Consider the following 16,825-nt stretch of genomic DNA (forward strand, 5'->3'; position numbering starts at 1 on the left):
TGGTATACATGGAGGTATTTGCCTCATAGTAGTTGGTAATTCCTTACAGAAGTGTACTTTTTTTCTGGGGTTTTGCTACACTAGTGAAGATGCAGTTGATTTAATGTGGTGCCAACAGCTACAGTGTGTGCTTCGGTGTATAGTGGACAGTTTATGCCTGATTGCCTCTTCTCTAAATCTGGATTGATGCTTTGTCTCAGTATTTAATATTTAAAAAATTTTCATTTTACCTGTTGAATACAGATAGTTCTTGACTTATGATCGGTTGCTTAGCAACCATTCAAAGTGCTGACATACATGGGGATACTTACACCTGGTTTCAAAGTTCCAACAGTCACCACCCATGCAGTCACATGACTGCACTTTGGGAGCTTGGCAACTGGGTTACATTTACTGCCATTTGCAGCATCCCATGTTCACATGAACACATGTTATGATGGCCTAACCAAAAATCAGTATTTACTTAAGAGCTCATAGAAAACCATGAGTTTGCCCTGGTGATGCAGTGGTTAAGTGCAATATTGCAAGCAACCTCTGTCCACAGCTTGGAGTTCAATCCTGATAGGGCTCAAGGTTAATTCAGCCTTCCATCCTTCCAAGGTCAGTAAAACTAGGGCCCAAGTTGTTGGGGGCAGTATGCAAATAATGCTTTTACATTGTACTTCCCTGTCTCTTCCTGTTGCTCCGCTCTGGGAGAAGCTTTTAAAATATTTCTAGCAGGACTACCAGATTCTATAACAACTTTTGTTCCCTATGCCATCCGTCTGTTAAACTTGCAAGATTTGTTTCTCTCGCCATGTACATGTATACGTCTGAACTAGACTGTGTTGTTTTTCTGTGTTATATAATATATGTGGGTATATGCATACTTTTGTATTTATTTATTTAGCCATGTTTATTGGAGGTGGAGACCCTTTGAAAACTGTATGCAATGAAATTTCATTTTAATGTATGCCGATTAGTGTACATTCAAAGTGACAATAAAGATATTCTACGTCTAAGCCTAAACCACACAGAGACTGCTATAAAGAGCTATGGGCCTAAATTGTACATAAGCCTAAAATTCTATTGCTATTGCTATGAGTTTACTTAACAACCATTGTAAAAAAGGTAATAAAATCAGGTCAGTCACGTGCTTGACTCAATTTATGTCTGTAATGTCTTACAACAGTGATGGGCATGATCCATTACGGTTATAACTCGCGGACTACCTGCAGGCAAGGGAACTAAGAGCTCCTGATGTCACGAATGACAGTTTCCCTTGCACTGCAGTTAACAACGATGAGAGTGAGTTGAGATGTGAGTTGAGATGTTGACATTGTATAGTTACCAAATAGCAATCAATATGCAAAGCCTATGATGTATGCCAACACGATATGGAGTTAGTCAGCCCAATATCACAATTGCATCATGTAACATGAAGGTTCCTACAGGAAACATCTTTGATGCCAGCAAGACTTCCTCCTCACTCTTTTAATTAAAAAATGGAAAGCTGGCTCTTTGCAAGATCAACAACAGCCTCCAATTTAATCCTTATTTCTATAAATGTTTCTGAGCTTCATGTGAGCCTCACTTAGGAAATGGAAACAAAGAAGAATTACAGCCTTGTGATTCATTCAGAGGTAAATCTAGTTGCCAGATCATTTAACAGGTCAGTTGGAATAGTAAAAAGATTTTTTGAAGAAGGAGTAGAACGATGTTTCTCAACTTTAGTAACTTTCAGTTGTGTGGACTTCAACTCCCAGAATTTCTCAGGCAGCCGTACCTGCTGGAGAATCCTAGGAGTTGAAATCCACATGTCTTGAAGTTGCCAAGATTGAGAAACACTGGTGTAGATGAAAGAACTCTTAAGTGAGCAAGCAAGCCAAACAGCCATTATTTGAGCATATATAAAACATGTTTCCAAAATTCTAATTGTGTCCATTGACTGAAACATTGCCCCAACATTCTATAATGCATATTTTTAATGCATAAAAGTGATCTGCTGAACTGCATCAGTGATCTGTAAAATGGCACAAATCTAAAAATTGGCTTACCCTTTCGCCTCGATCACCTTTTGGGCCCTTCAGCCCAGGCTGGCCAGGAGAACCAGGAGTGCCCTGATGGAAAGCAAAGACATTACAAATGTGTTTGTCAACCTGGGCTGTTTTAAGATGTGTGGACTTCAACTCCCAGAAATCCCCAGCCTGAATGGATTCGAACATCTTAAAACAACCCAGACTGAGAAATGCTGCATTAAAAGTTACATTGCTTATGAAAAACTGTAATCTCTGATAACTCCTTCACAGGGTTGGGATTCTACCTGGTCAGTCCGGCTCTTATGATTCTGCCCAGTTTGGAGAACCGGCAAATCGCGCCACTGGCTGGCCCTATCCCGCCCCGCCCACTCACTCCTTACCTTGCCTGCATTTTGTAAGTTGCTATTTTTTTTCTCTTTATTTCACCAACCATCAGCTGTTCTGCTGTGCTAGATGATTTAGATTAGCTAGAAAGCAGGAAATCGTTGGATTTCTTGCTTTCTAGCTAACCTAAAAGCAGAGCTGAACCTTCCTTAACACTGAAGCTTCTATTTTTTAGTGCAGACTCAGGTAGCAGATTGCAGAATCATAGAACTCTAAGTGAATCTGTGATTCTGTGAGCAACTCAACCTGCCTGCCTGCTTTGCCTGATTTTGGGTAAAAGTTGCTTTTTTAAAAAATAAAAAATTCAATATTTACATAAATATTTATAATATTTACATACAGGCCACGCTCAGCCAGTCACATGACCACCAAGCCTTGCCCACAAATTAGGCCACGCCCACAGAGCTGGTTGTTAAGAAATTTGAATCCCATCCCTGTTCCTTCAGCAATAATTATGACTTATGTTTTGTACTTATCAATAGTCACTGGTTTACCAATGAATTCACTACTACAAATAAAGCTGTACAAGATATTATTGTAATATCACAGAATCTCTGTCATATTCATGCATATGCGGGATCTTTTCATAGGTAGAAAATACTGCCTTTTGCAAAACAGATAGATTGTACCCTTATCTTACCTAGGTTTTACCCTGCTCTGCAAACATCATTGCACCTACTTATGACATCTATGTTGCAAATGCTGGTTTTAGACAGTATAAAGTGTCTTTAGTCTAACTTTAGGCCAAATAATGAGCAATAGTTCAGCATTGCTGAAAAGTTCAGATAGTCCTCAACTTACATCCATTAATTCAATGACTGAATGAAAGACAAATGACCTATCATTGCAGCACTCCTGCAATCACGTGATGAAAATGCATGCACTTAGCAACCCACCCGCCCTTATAGTGACATTGCAACTGCCCCCACCCAGCAATCTTTCCCCCACATCCTCCCTTGAAGGGTCCCAGATGCCTTGGGTCTCCTCCCGATCGTAGCACATCTTGCTCCACTGAATTCCTTTGAAGGTTGCCTTTCCAAAAGAGAAAGTCAGTGCAATGTGTGACCTTCCTACAGAGGCCACCTCATGCCATTCCAGAAGAAGCTGCCAGAAGCGGCTGTAATTCTCACAATCTCTCAGAAAGACACGATTTTTTTCCAAATCACTCAATTTGGAAAATTACGCTCTTCTGAGATTGCCCTAATAGCAATAGCACTTAGACTTATATACCACTTCACAGTGCTTTATAGTGCTTTACAGCCCCCTCTAATCAGTTTACAGAGTCAGCCTATTGCCCCCAACAATTTGGGTCCTCATTTTACCCACCTTGGAAGGATGGAAGGCTGAGTCAACCTTGAGCCTGGTGGGATTTGAACTTCCAAATTGTAGGCAGCTGGCTGCAGAAGTAGCTTGCAGTACTGCACTCTACCCACTGCGCCACAGAGGCTCCTCATGATGATGCCCACTTCCAGAATGGCACAAGGTGGCCTCTGTAGCAAGGCCACACATTGCATTGGCTGGGTGCTCTTTCAGAAAGGTTGGCTGCAATGGACTTAGTTGTGGTTGTAAGTTGAATACTACCTGTAACTATATGGGTTGTACCAGAGATTAATGACTCTTAAGTTGTACATAATTTAAAACATTAAACTAACATGTGCCTGGTACAAAAAGGCAGAATCAGGGACATGAAGCTATTAAGACCTTGCCTCTTTAAAAAGGAAAAGAAAAGAAAAAAGAAAAGAAATATGAATAGTCATTTGTTTAAGCTTAGTAAAAAAAAAATCACTTTAATTTGACCTGAAAAGGCTCAATGGTAGGTGAAAATGGTTTGCCTACCTGTACTCCAGGTGCTCCAATTGGCCCTGGTGCTCCCTTGGGGCCTGAAGATCCAGGTGGGCCTAGTGGGAAAAAAAAGTATGAATCTATTTTAAGGATTTGCATATTACTTAATGCTCATGTGCATTCTGATGCAAATACCAATGATGAATTAAAAATTGCAAGATTTCAGGTCTTCCTCAAGCTAATGATATTCTGATATGGTTGGATTACAAATTCTGTCATTCCCAACTGCCATGAGTGTCTTAAATGGTTTAATTAACCTCTTTTGCCTAATGTATCTAAAGGCATCACTCGGAAGCATCATCTAAGGTTCATCTATCTTTTCTTTTTAGTTGGAGGAGAAATGCGGAGGATTCCAAAAAAGTGGTCTTTGGGTCTCACTAAAAACAGCATAGGGAGAAGGATAGACAATGATCTTAACATGCTATCTTTCTGTTATAAGGATGTGTTTTGCCATTGTTGGTGCTTTCTTTCAGGTTCCACCACAGGTTGATTATAAGCTTTAAAGTTCACACAACACTTCTAGAATATCAATTTATGGCTGATGTGCAGGACTGGAGAAATCCAAAAGATGGTCTACCAAACAGAGTTGCTGCTCATTTGCCGCTAGGACGAGAATCGAAAAAAGGCTTACTTTGATAGGCTGTTCCTACCCATCAAGGAACTGGATTCTCCTCTGATAGTCAGAACTTCAGGTTAATATTCCAATCCTATTTCCCACTTGATATTTATATTTAATAACATTTGGCATTCCATATCATTTCAACAGTCAAGAGCAAATAGGATTTAGAGCCTGACATGCAAAGATTGGAAGCTTGTAACAATACAGAGATGCCGTACAATAGTATTTCACATTTAAACACCAAACCCTGATCTCATATAGTGATGTTTGGCAATTTCACTCCAGAAAACCCATTTATGGCTGATATGCAGGACTGGATAAATTTAAATGCTGGATAACCAATTCTCAAACTTTTAATTTAGCTCATTTCCCAGAAAAATAAATTAAACAACTGGAAAAGTCAATTTATTTCTGCCATTCTGCAACAAGTTTTGGCAAGATGTAATAGAACAGCCAGATTCATTTTACTTTTTTTTTTTTAAGTAAAGCAGCCTGAATAAAAAACAAGTGGAGACATAGTAAGGACCTCTGAATTAGATAGGGTTAAAGAGATTTACTGAGAAATTTAAAGGTATTACAGGGGCTAGAGGTAGTATCACAAAAGTTTACGCCTCCAATTTGTTTTGATTTATGCCTCGAAAGCAGCAGGAAACTGTTGTGATTTCGTTGCAATTCTCTATGGAAATTTGAGTGGTTTAGGTTGCCTGCACGCCTTCCTTGCTTTTAGGAAGCACGTAAGTGTTTCTGCAAGCAAAGCAGGTGCTCTTTCCTTGAACTGGTGACAGATCTAGACGCCACCTACATAACTTGCCAGGCATAATTTTGGATCCAGCTTCCAAATCTCTGCCCTAGAGAATTCTTGTGACTCCAGACAGGCTAGAACTTCCCGCCGTCTCTTTCCTAACAAGCGTTGAGTTTTTCCTGGCACGCAGCAGCTCACTGCTTGGCAGAAGGAGAAGACTCATTTGGGCTGATCTGCTTGCTAATGCTGCATCGTTAAGGGATTGCCTTCAAATGGCTTCACCCTACCTGGGAAAAAAAAGTGTGTGTGTGGGGGGGAGTGATATAATTTCTTCCAGACTCCGACTATTAATTACACTTGCCGAATCTTTGGGGAGAGGGAGGGACCTGCTGTGTGGGCTCCTTCCAAACTTAGCCTTAATTGTTTCAGTTGAAACCCCCAAGAGCTCCAGATGCTCACCAGGGCAATTGAATCTGCCTCCATAATTAATGCAACCCTCATATATCAAAGTCTGGGATGAAATGAGCTGAAGGCTCAGTGCAGGAATGTGGTAATAAGAGAAAGGACGTCTTGTCATCCCGATGGGAGGTCACTTTTGAGTGCCTCTGCCATAGACAAATCACTTAAGACAATTTCTTTTTAAGAAAAAAAAGAAGGCAGAAAGAAATAAATGAAGATTACAGTTAGAAGTACAGGCCGGTCTAATGGAAGGAAGAGCTTTTTAACTATCGTGATTTAATTCCTTATTGTTGGGTGGACTGAAAAGATTGGTGTCATCTGTGGCTCTATGATCTTCCCACCCAACTCCATTTTTTGGGGGGAGGGGGATTGAGGGCGGAGTCAGTTCACAATTATTACCGTTTAGTGGGAGTGATAGTTTCAGTAATTGGGTAAGAGGGCACAGGGCGTTTTAAAAACAAACTTAAATCAGGGCAACTGGACCAAGTATATAAAGTTGTCCTGATTAACTTTAAAAAATATATATTTTGGCCTGGGTGACTGAGTCTTCTTTGACATAGGGCAAAGGGTGTGATTGGAATTGCACTCTTGAGGACATTGAGAGTTTTTATTTTCTATATGTAAAGCAATCATGGGCAATTCCACAGAGCTGTGATGGCGCATTGGTTAGAGTGCAGTGCTGCAGGCTACTTCTGCTGACTGCTGTTTGTCAGCAGTTTGGCAGTTCAAGTCCCACTGGCTCAAGGTTGACTCAGACTTCCATCCTTCTGAGGTGGGTAAATTATTGAGGGCAAAATGCTGACTCTGTAAACCTCTTAGAGAGGGCTGTAAAAGCACTGGGAAGCGGTATATAAGTCTAAGTTCTATTGCTAGCGCTAATCCACAGGCCACATATAATTTCTCCAGATCCATTTTTGTAGGCAGGCAACCGCTCCTCAAAGATCACACCACTGAAATTTGGCAGCAAATTGCACTTTACTTTGGCATCTTATTGTTTTATGTTTCTTCCCCCCCCCCCTGCCCCCGGGAGAGGGGATGTTCTGTGCAATACAATTACAGCGCATGGGCATACTTATAAAATTGCTGCCACAGGAGTACGAATGGCTACGCTACACAACAAATAATTTACCTGTATCTCTGTTCTTTCTCTTACAGCCTCTGTAGGCTTTCTCTTACACCCTTATGAGGCAACCACAGCACAGGTAGTCCTCAATTTACAACCACAATCGTGATCAGAATTTATGTTGCTAAGCAAGGCAGTTGTTAAATGAATCATGTCCGATTTTATGATTGTTAAGCGAATCACTGCAGTTACTAAATGAATCTGGCTTCCCCCATTGATTTTTATTGTTGGAAGCTGCCTGGGAAGGTCACAAATGGTGATCACATGACCCTGGGACGTTGTAACCATTGTAAGTACATGGTAATTGCTAAGCATCTGAATTGTGATCATGGAACCATGGGAAATGTGATAAAAGTTATAAGTGCAAGGACTGGTTGTAAATCATTTTTTCAGCGCAGTTGTAAAACTTCAAACAGTCACGAAACAGATGGTTGTAAGTTGAGGACCATCTGTATACCAAAGAACACAATTGTGTTAAGAGGCCAGTAGATGAAACATTGCTGCAAGCTAACTTCCTGTTTTATTCTTTAAAAAATCATTTTAGAAAAAAATCTGGAGGGACAGAAAACCTGGTCAGCATCCAGAAAAGCATTTGAGTTCATACTGGTGAACATGGATGTCATATTATTTATTCCTTGTGTAAAGCTGGTTTTAGGTTGTCATAGGATTCCGACCTCAAAATGTTTTAATTTTTAATATAGTAAATAATGTTAGATACAACCCACCTAAAGCAAAATTCTTTTTTGGGGGGGTGGCTCAATCATTGTTAGGAATATAAAGGGATCCTAAGACCGAAATGTTTGAAAACTACTTCCTAAGTGTGTGGAAAGCTGGCAGATTAATAAATCTGAAAAGTTGTTAAAAATGCTTCATAGTCTTAGTTTTGCTATTCTTTGTGATGATGACAGTTGCCAACCCTTTAAGGGAAACCAACTGCACAAGTTTGACTGGACAGACTATAGAAATGGTATCTTCAAAAGTTGTGTTTTCCCTTTCTTTCTTCTTACAGTTAAGGCAGAGTCAGTTTGAATTTTTTTCTAATCCTTTCTATATTTCCTGGGCTTAAAGTGTACTTTATTTTTAACCGTTGCTGCATACTTTCTTCAAGATCATCCCTGTGGCTCTCCTCAATGATGAGCACAGCACTGCTTATCATATGAATAGTTCTTAGCTGAAATTTCGATTCACTTTGATTCTCTAAACCAGAATTTGTCAATTTTGACATTTTTCAGCTGTGTGGACTCCAATTCCCAGAATCTTCCCCAATCACACGTCTTAAAGTTGTTGAGGTGGGAATTGAAGTCCATACATCTTAAAGTTGCTGAGGTTGGCACACACTGGTCCAAACAAATGGATTCATTCCGTCTGTAACAGAAGCCCTAGATTGGTGGGGTGTATCTGGAGTTTTGAGAACACGTGTGAAACTCGTATGGCTTCTGAGATGGGGTGGCTTTATAGTTGCCATTGGGCAGAAAATTAGTTAGAGTTCACCAATTTACGAGAAGCAGATTTGAGAGTCCCTCTAACTCCCACTTCTCTACTAGGATGGATTTTTCCTTTCTCTGCTTAACTTTGCCTCTTTGGGGAACAAAGTTCCAAGCTGCAGCTGTCATATTCTTATCATCCAAGAATACTTATGCAGTCTCATGGAGTCCCTGAAACATTCTTGAAAACAAAGATGATTGTTCCAGCTGCCACTTTGTTTGCTTCCCATTTATTTTTCCAACTGGAATACAGATGGAAAGATCGAGGGTTGGATGTTAAAAAGAAAAAAATTAAGTGTGTCAAGCGAACAGGTTCTAGAAGTGATTACCTTGGAGCATCTCAAACACAGTTATTGCTTTATTCCTTGGTTTCTATCAATCCAACTCTCTTACCTGGCAGCCCTATGGGTCCTGGTGCCCCACGAGGTCCTGGCAAACCAGTCAATATGGTGTCAATGACAGTAGATGCTAACTGCGGCTCTCCATCTGTAATAGCAAGAAAAAGTGGCGAGGCATCATTGCACGTTAAATTATGAAATGCATGTGACTGTATCTTGTGCCATCCGGTGATTTCCCTGGCTTTCAGGTGAATAGAAAGGCAGAGCTGGACAGTCCTTCCATTCCAATCCCTTTCGGTCCAAGTTTTATAGTACAATACAAGATGCAGCTACAGAATCCTGATTGTTTGCTGTCTAGTCTCCAAAGAGAGGATGTCTTCAGACAGTTATTTGCATTGTCGATCATCTCTTACCATTAGAGTAAAAATTTCTCCTAATGTTGAGCCAAAATCTGTTCCCTGTAATTTGCCTTTAATTGCTTCTAGCCCTACCCTCTGGTGAAACAAAAAAAACAAGTCTGAACAATACCGGAATAATTACTAGCATGCATCTTTTCCATTTTTCCTTTCGTTCACTGTCCTGCAAATTTAGCCCATCTTCATTCTGCTCTTTCTGAATTCTGGCTTAAAAAGAACACCCAATGTTCATTTCCAAAATTAGTTCCGGTAGGCAATAGTCCCTTTGACCCATCTGCAGCTTTTTTCCATCCTTTTGTTATGGATCTGCTGGTATCTGTTAATAAAAGATTTCAAAATGGTGGTTTTCCTGCAATCCTATGTGATGGCACCAAAGTTTTGTTTTAATGCAGTATCCAAGTAATATACTCCACAACTCCCATGTTTTACTATAATATTGAACTGTCTTACACTTTTGTACTATAATGTAAGACTGCTGCTTTCTACAGCACTTTATGAAAGTGTAAAAGGGGCCCATTAAACAAAAATTAACCTGACTGTTGGAGGGTGTTCCATTTTTTATTTTAATACAGGCAGTCCTTGCTTAATGACTTAGCAATTGTATGAAGTTATGACAGACTCCTCCCCAGAGCTATTTATAACCCATTTTCAAAGTTCTGATAGCTGCACACGCACATATACCTGCAGTCACATGTCTGCATTTTGGGCTGTTAGCAAGTGGCTTGCATTTACAGCCATTTGCAGTATTTCATGGTCAGCTGACTGCAATTTTAGCAGATTTTGCTGATTTCCTATTTCCAGCAAAAACAAGACATTTGGGAAAATGCAGTGATCTTACAACCATAACTTACGGCCATAATTCTGGGCTAAATTAGGGCTGTAAGTTGAGGACTATCTGTAATGTGCTTGTGTCTCTATGTGTCTCTGTGTACTTAAGCCAATAAATTCTGAAAGAGCACCCAATCTTGCTATGCTCCCTTGTTCTTCTGAATACCTCCCTCTTGTCTTGGACCTTCTGGTTAATTTATAATATATTGGTAAGGAAACTAAAACTGATTGAAAATGCTGGAAACAGGATGATGAATTGAACTGGTGTTTTCCCATATTTGTTTCTCCTTTTTAAAAGCAACCATGAACATTCAGATAAAACATTGTTTTTTCCCCTCTTCTCCCCTTTCCAGAATGAAATCTTCAATAGTGTTGGAAAAAGAACATCAGAGAGAGATAAGTTAAAGTCAACTGCAGAAAATAAAATAATGAAATAGGAATTTGAAGAGAAGCAGGAATATAGCTCACAGATCCAAGAGAAGAATTTATAGGGCCTGAAGTGCAAAGTAAAAACAAAAGTTTGGGCCATGAGATGTATACTGAGATGGTCAAGCCATGTACAGCCCAACAATTCCCAAATTCAACTTTCCCAACTTGGTCACTCCCGCAATTCTCCCAGCCTTTGGGCACACTGACTTAAACCAGGAGTTAACAGCATCTTTAAAAAGCACACCGTATTGTGCTTCTCCTAATTTTAAGAATCGAAAATGCTAAAACTCTTACAAGATCTCGCTTCTGAACAGAGACTTTTCAAGAGTTGACATATCAAGTGAAAGTGGATACTGAAGCATTATTATCGTCATCACCAAGATCACTGCCATCATGATCCTTGACCACCATCTAGTGGCGCTACAGTTGCTGCAAAACCAACTTTTTCTTCCTGTTCCTAAGTACTAAAAGAGGAATGTGCCAATACCGATGGGAACATACCAATTTCAACATTTTATTTATTAAGGATTATGAAGTAGAATAGAACAGGTCAACAAGTGCAAATAAAAAGAAGAATACTGCAAAGTATTGAAGCCAACCCAAGAACAAGTTAAACTGAGTTATTAAAAGGAACTTTTTTTCCTTTTTTTCCTCCCAACAACAGAAAGAAACAGTGATTTAAGCTGAAGAACTATGAAATCCTGTAAAGTGATACGGTTTGAATTGACTTGAGGTTGGTACCCTTCCAGTTACAGCTGTCATCAAAAAGCTACCCAAGATAGCTTAAAAGTCCTTTTTGCTAGATTGGTCTTCTCATACTGGATGCCCTGGAATTCCCTGACAGTAGAAACTTTTCACAGCAATGGCTCAGAATGATGGGAACTAGGTCTCAATACACCTGGAGCACGCCTGATGAAGGAGAAAGCAAAAACCATCTTCATGCAGAAAAGTCTGAAAAAAACAGCTTGATCCAAGGAAGATAGAAAAACTAATGGTGTTTTTTGATGGTTGGAGAAGATTCTTGAGAATACCATGGACAGCCAAGAAAACAAACAAATGAATCCGGAGTTCTCATTTAAGGCACAAATGACAGGCTCAAATTATCATAGTTCAGAAACCATATGCAAAACCATATGAGAAGTCCATAAAGATGGGAACGGCGAAAGGAAGAGGAGAACAGGACGATCAACAGCAAAATGTTAAGACTCAGTTATAGTGGCAATGGATGGCCCATTGGAAGATCTAGAAGACTAGGACAGGAACATCATGGGGGATGAAATCTATTTGTATGGTTAAGAACCAACACTAACTTGATAAGAATCATCAAAGCAGATGACCTCCAAGATCCTTCCAACTCTGCTATTTTATGTTCTATGTATAATCATAGTCACCAGCGGTTTGCCACTAGCAGTAGCCTTTTCACCATTACCTAGGTTCTGCTTCCCTCTGCTGTTAGTAATCTGAAGCTGCAGCTTAAAGTTTTGCAACGGGTTCTGTAAAGCATATATTGCTTCCCAAAAGTTGGTTTCACCTTTCTGAGAAGAGTTAATCTGAAAATAGATGAAGGTGACAGCTAAAGGCTAACTTTGTAGACAGAAGGCCATGAAACTGAAGTGGCCAAGCAGATCTGATGAGCAATCCACAAGCAGCAGGACTAAAAGCTATAAATTAAATACATCTGAATACTTGAAAGGATCTAACATAGGAAATGAGAATCTCTTCTAATCTAAACTGTTCCAAAATACAGCTCACAGAATAATGAATTTAATTTGTAGGAAGACAGATTCCAGTTAAATATGAAACTTCCTAACACTAAGGGCAGCTTGAAACCAGAACCAATTACCCAGAGAGATGGTAGGATATATTTGAGGATTTGTGTTATTTAATTTTTTCAAGGAGATATTGAACATGGGAGTTTTAATTTGGATTCCAGCACTAAGGAGAGGGTTGGATCTTATGGCTCAAATATCAGCTACCTAGGATTCTGTCAAATCTGGAACTTCCATTTGAGTAAATTATGAAGATTCTCAGCCATCCAGGTCATGGTTGTCCCAAAGGTGCTTTTTTCAAGAGGCAACTGGACTTTCTGGTTTTTCTTTGAAACATTTCGCTTCTTATCCAAGAATAAGACAGGTTAATTTCACAATTTCAGAGCTGAAGAAGCTTCTTGGATGAGAAGCGAAACGTCTTCAAAGAAGATCCAGAAAGCCCAGTTGTCTCTTGAAAAAAAGCACCTTTGGGACTTCCATTTGGGTAATGCAACTGTTTCCATGAATCAACAATGTGAACACTGATCTTAGTCTTTCAATACTTCCATTTTCTGATGTTAGCTGCCTTCTATATTCAAATAAAAATAAAAAGGATAGAATAAATTGAATAAATACAATAGGTTAAATAAATGTGAATAAATACACAAGCATGTAGAAAACAATTTGTTTAATAATCCCTTTTCAGAATTGCTTATGCAAAGTTTCATGGATATATTCAGGACTGGCTGAAATATTAGGCAAACTTGAGCAGTGTCAGCTGCACTAGACAGATAAGGCCAAGAAATCAATTTCACAGGAAGGTTAAAGTTGCCTTTATTGAGACTGGCTATAGTAAACGAATCATGGGGGTCTGATTGAGCTGGGCCTTCTCCTCCTTCTTATAGTTCAATGAATTATGCCCCTTTTGCCTACACAATAGAACCTGCATATCTCAACCAAAGTCATCTTCCTTACTCTCTACTCTCAAGAGGTAGACAGGGACATAAGGTGAGTTAGGGCAAGTTCTATCTCCCTAATCCGCAACAAATGTTTTATTGAACTCAAGGTAATGTTCAAGGCTTTCTAGAATAGCTTGCCCAAGCCATTTGCTCTGAGATGATCCTTCTAGAAATGCTTTGGGAGGTGTCTATCATGTGTACCTACACAGGCAGCCATTCTGGAAGCCTCACAAAATGTGCTTCAGAGGGAGCTCTCTGAGGCCAACTGATATAGAGCAGGGGTCTGTGGGCCAGATCTAGCCCATGGGACCACCCAGAAAACAGTAAAGGACCAGGCTGCAGTGCCTCTGCCAGCAAAAACAGAACTCCGTTTTCACTGGCAGAGGGTTTCAGGAGGCCGTCACAGCTGAAAACGGAGCTTGCAAGAGCTGTGCACAACCTTCCTGAGCTCTGTCTGGCAGAGGGTTGCAGGAGGCCGTCACAGCCAAAAACAGAGCTTGGGAGCCTGTTTTCGCTAGCAGAGCACTCGGGGCACCAGAGGTGCCCCCAACATGAGTGACATCAAGCTGGTCACACCCACCCTGGCCATGGCCTCCCCAGCCCCCCAAGGTCAAACACAACCCTGATGTGGCCCTCAATGAAAAGGAGTTTGCCACCCCTGATCTAGAGGATAAAAGTGGTCTTCCTGTTGATGGAAGGGGCAATCGAGAGGAAAAAGAGGAATCAAGACAGGTCCTCCTCCCACCCGTGGGTTCTCTTCAGTAACTTTTTAGGCATATCTTATAACTACAATTATATTTTTTTTATTTGTCCTGAATGACCAATATTGAAATAAATATATTATGTAGTCTCCATCTCAATTGCTCTTTCTCTCTCTGTCATATCTTCCCCACCCTTCAGTCACAGGAGTTGAGAACATGTTGCCCTCAAGACAGCTTTGATAGCCAGCTTGTTTATTAATTAATGTATTCATCAAATGTATATAGCCTTCCAACTGAGAAGAGGAACTCTGAGTAGCAAACGATAAAAATAAAATGCAAATTTATAGTTAAGAATAAATAGGTTGAAGCCCCTAAAAAATCTCCATTTTAACATCCAGACATACCCACATTCTGTCAAACAGTGGGCAGCAAAATAGTCATTTTAGCCCAACATTTACATTAAGAGCCGTAGTACTGCAGTGGTTAGAATGCAGTACTGCAGGCTACTTCTGCCGACTGCCGGCTGTCTGCAATTTGGCAAATTGAATCTCACCAGGAAGACTCAGACTTCCATCCTTTCGAGGTTGGTAAAACGAGGACCCAGATTGTTGGAAGCAATAGGCTGACTCTGTAAACTGCTTAGAGCAGGCTGTAAAGGCACTGTGAAGCAGTATATAAATCTAAGTGGTATTGCTATTGCTGTTTTGGTAATGGCCACTGTTCCCTCTGCCATGGTTTTCTTTCCTTGTTCTAAACCAGTGATGGCTAACCTTTTCAGCTTGGTGTGTCGAAAATCGGGGAAAAAGTGTAGCCTTCCTCGGGTCCTCGGTGTGTCACTTCAAGAAATATCAATAATTTGGTTTATGACAGACTGGGCTGGAGTGATCACACAGGGCTGTGAAACTCGTCTCTCTGGTCTCAGGGCTGCAGGTGCAGGATGTGGGGATCAAAAGGCCACCTTACAAGGTTGTGAACCTCATGGATCTCCTTTCCTCCTGTAGCGTTCCTGAGGTAATGAAACTGACAAACCTCAGTTTATGGCAGTTAAAACTGGTTCTCTGCTGCAAAGATCTTGCGGCAGCGGTGACACCACGCCTCCATGCAACAAGCAGGGAGCAGGGATTGGAGCAGAGCACAGGCAGCCTCTAAATGTGCAGGTTTTCCCCACACCAATAGGCGTGTCAGTCAAAGTGCCTCGGCGTGTCACGAGTGACACGTGTGTCATAGGTTAGCCATCACAGTTCTAAACAGGCCTGAACATTTATTGCTTTTGCAATGGGAATCACTTTTATCCAGTCTCTTGATCATTTTAGCTCTCCTATCCAATACTTCTTTTCACTTCAGAAAGCACTGGGAGGATATTTCATTTTGGAAAGATAATGTGTGGAACAGAAGTTTTCAAGTTACCATAATGCAGGGCAATATTTTTTCAACCGTGGCAACTTTAAGATGTGTGGACTTCAACTTCTATAATTCCCCAGCTGTCCACATATCTTAAAGTTGCCACAGTTGAAAAACACTGATGTAGAGAGTAAGGATGATGATCTTGACCCTGGCAATACATCTTGCATATCTCCATCAAGGTCATCTTCGTTACTCTCTGCAGAGCTCGCTTCCTTGCCTTTTCTCTAGGTTCTCTAGGTTCTCTAGGTTCAGGTCACACACAGAGGAAGAGAAAAATAATCAAAAGAAATTACAGATATTCTTCCATCTCTTCACTCTTTTTGTACTTGCAGAAATTCAGAGAAGACAGGGTGTTGGAAGCAAGAGAGATGGCATAAAGCAAGATAGCAGAGAAATGCCAGAATGGGCAATAATAACAAGAACTTCAACATAAGCCCATCAGTAACTACCTAGGTGGCCATCCCTGGTTCAACACAATTATTTTTTTTTGCAAAAGTAGGTTACATATATTTGTTATTTATGAGCCATGGTGGTGCAGTAGTTAGAGTGCAGTACTGTAGGCTACTTCCGCCAACTGCTGGCTGCCTACAATTTGGCAGTTCAAAATCACATCAGGCTCAAAGTTGACTCAGACTTCCATCCTTCCGAGATGGGTAAAATGAGAACCCAGATTGTTGGGGGCAAGAGGCTGACTCTGGAAACCACTTAGAGAGAGCTGTAAAGCACTGTAAAGTGTTATATAAGTCTAAGTACTACTGATATAGTCCCTCGCTTTTTTTTATTCAGCAGCTCAAGACATTTGTTCCTCCTGTTTCTCCCTACAGCAGCCCTGTGAGGGAGGTTGAGTTGACAGTAAGCAACTGGCACCAAGGAGCTTCCATGGCTGAAGAAGGGCTCAAACGAGGGACTCCCCACTCCTAGTTCAGTACCTTCACCAGTATACCTTAACAGTTCTTTATGTGCGTATACATATACATGGGCATGCATTTCTTTTTCAAACCACCTGTAGACCTACTTTCTTTTTCACCACTGGGCTGCAGTGAGTAAAGAACTCCTTGTTGAAATGTTAATGGGAGATTTGGAGATGCAGGAGGTCCCGGTGGCCCTGGTGGACCAGGAATCCCTGTCTCACCAGGATATCCTCTAGGTCCCGGAGGTCCAAGTTGTCCTAGAATTCAGACCAAAGAAAGAGTCAGGATTCTTCAGAACACTGCAAGCTTGTTGGCTTTGCTGAGGATTAAGCTGAGCCTTAAGGCATCTGTCACAGAGCCTATTTGTTAATGCAAAAAATCTTGCTTCAGATATGTGAAACATTGATAAAGGAAGGACAA

General features: G+C 40.6%; 1 protein-coding gene across 4 annotated transcripts in view; it reads right to left on the bottom strand.

Annotated features, from left to right (window-relative positions):
- COL26A1 (collagen type XXVI alpha 1 chain) overlaps window positions 1–16,825 on the bottom strand; it is a 202,460-nt gene that overhangs the window by 19,098 nt on the left and 166,537 nt on the right. For all 4 annotated transcript variants that reach the window (XM_087926860.1, XM_087926849.1, XM_087926852.1 and 1 more), the window contains exons 7-10: window positions 16,510–16,662; window positions 9,065–9,157; window positions 4,239–4,300; window positions 2,037–2,099 (exon numbers count right to left, since the gene is read on the bottom strand). In XM_087926860.1, the coding sequence (XP_087782986.1) occupies window positions 2,037–2,099; window positions 4,239–4,300; window positions 9,065–9,157; window positions 16,510–16,662 (371 nt within the window). The remainder of the gene's footprint in view (window positions 1–2,036; window positions 2,100–4,238; window positions 4,301–9,064; window positions 9,158–16,509; window positions 16,663–16,825) is intronic.

The sequence above is a fragment of the Pseudonaja textilis genome, chromosome 1 (genome assembly GCF_049901715.1).
Source record: "Pseudonaja textilis isolate UNSWEBS1 chromosome 1, rPseTex1.2, whole genome shotgun sequence".
Taxonomy (NCBI): Eukaryota; Metazoa; Chordata; class Lepidosauria; order Squamata; family Elapidae; genus Pseudonaja; species Pseudonaja textilis.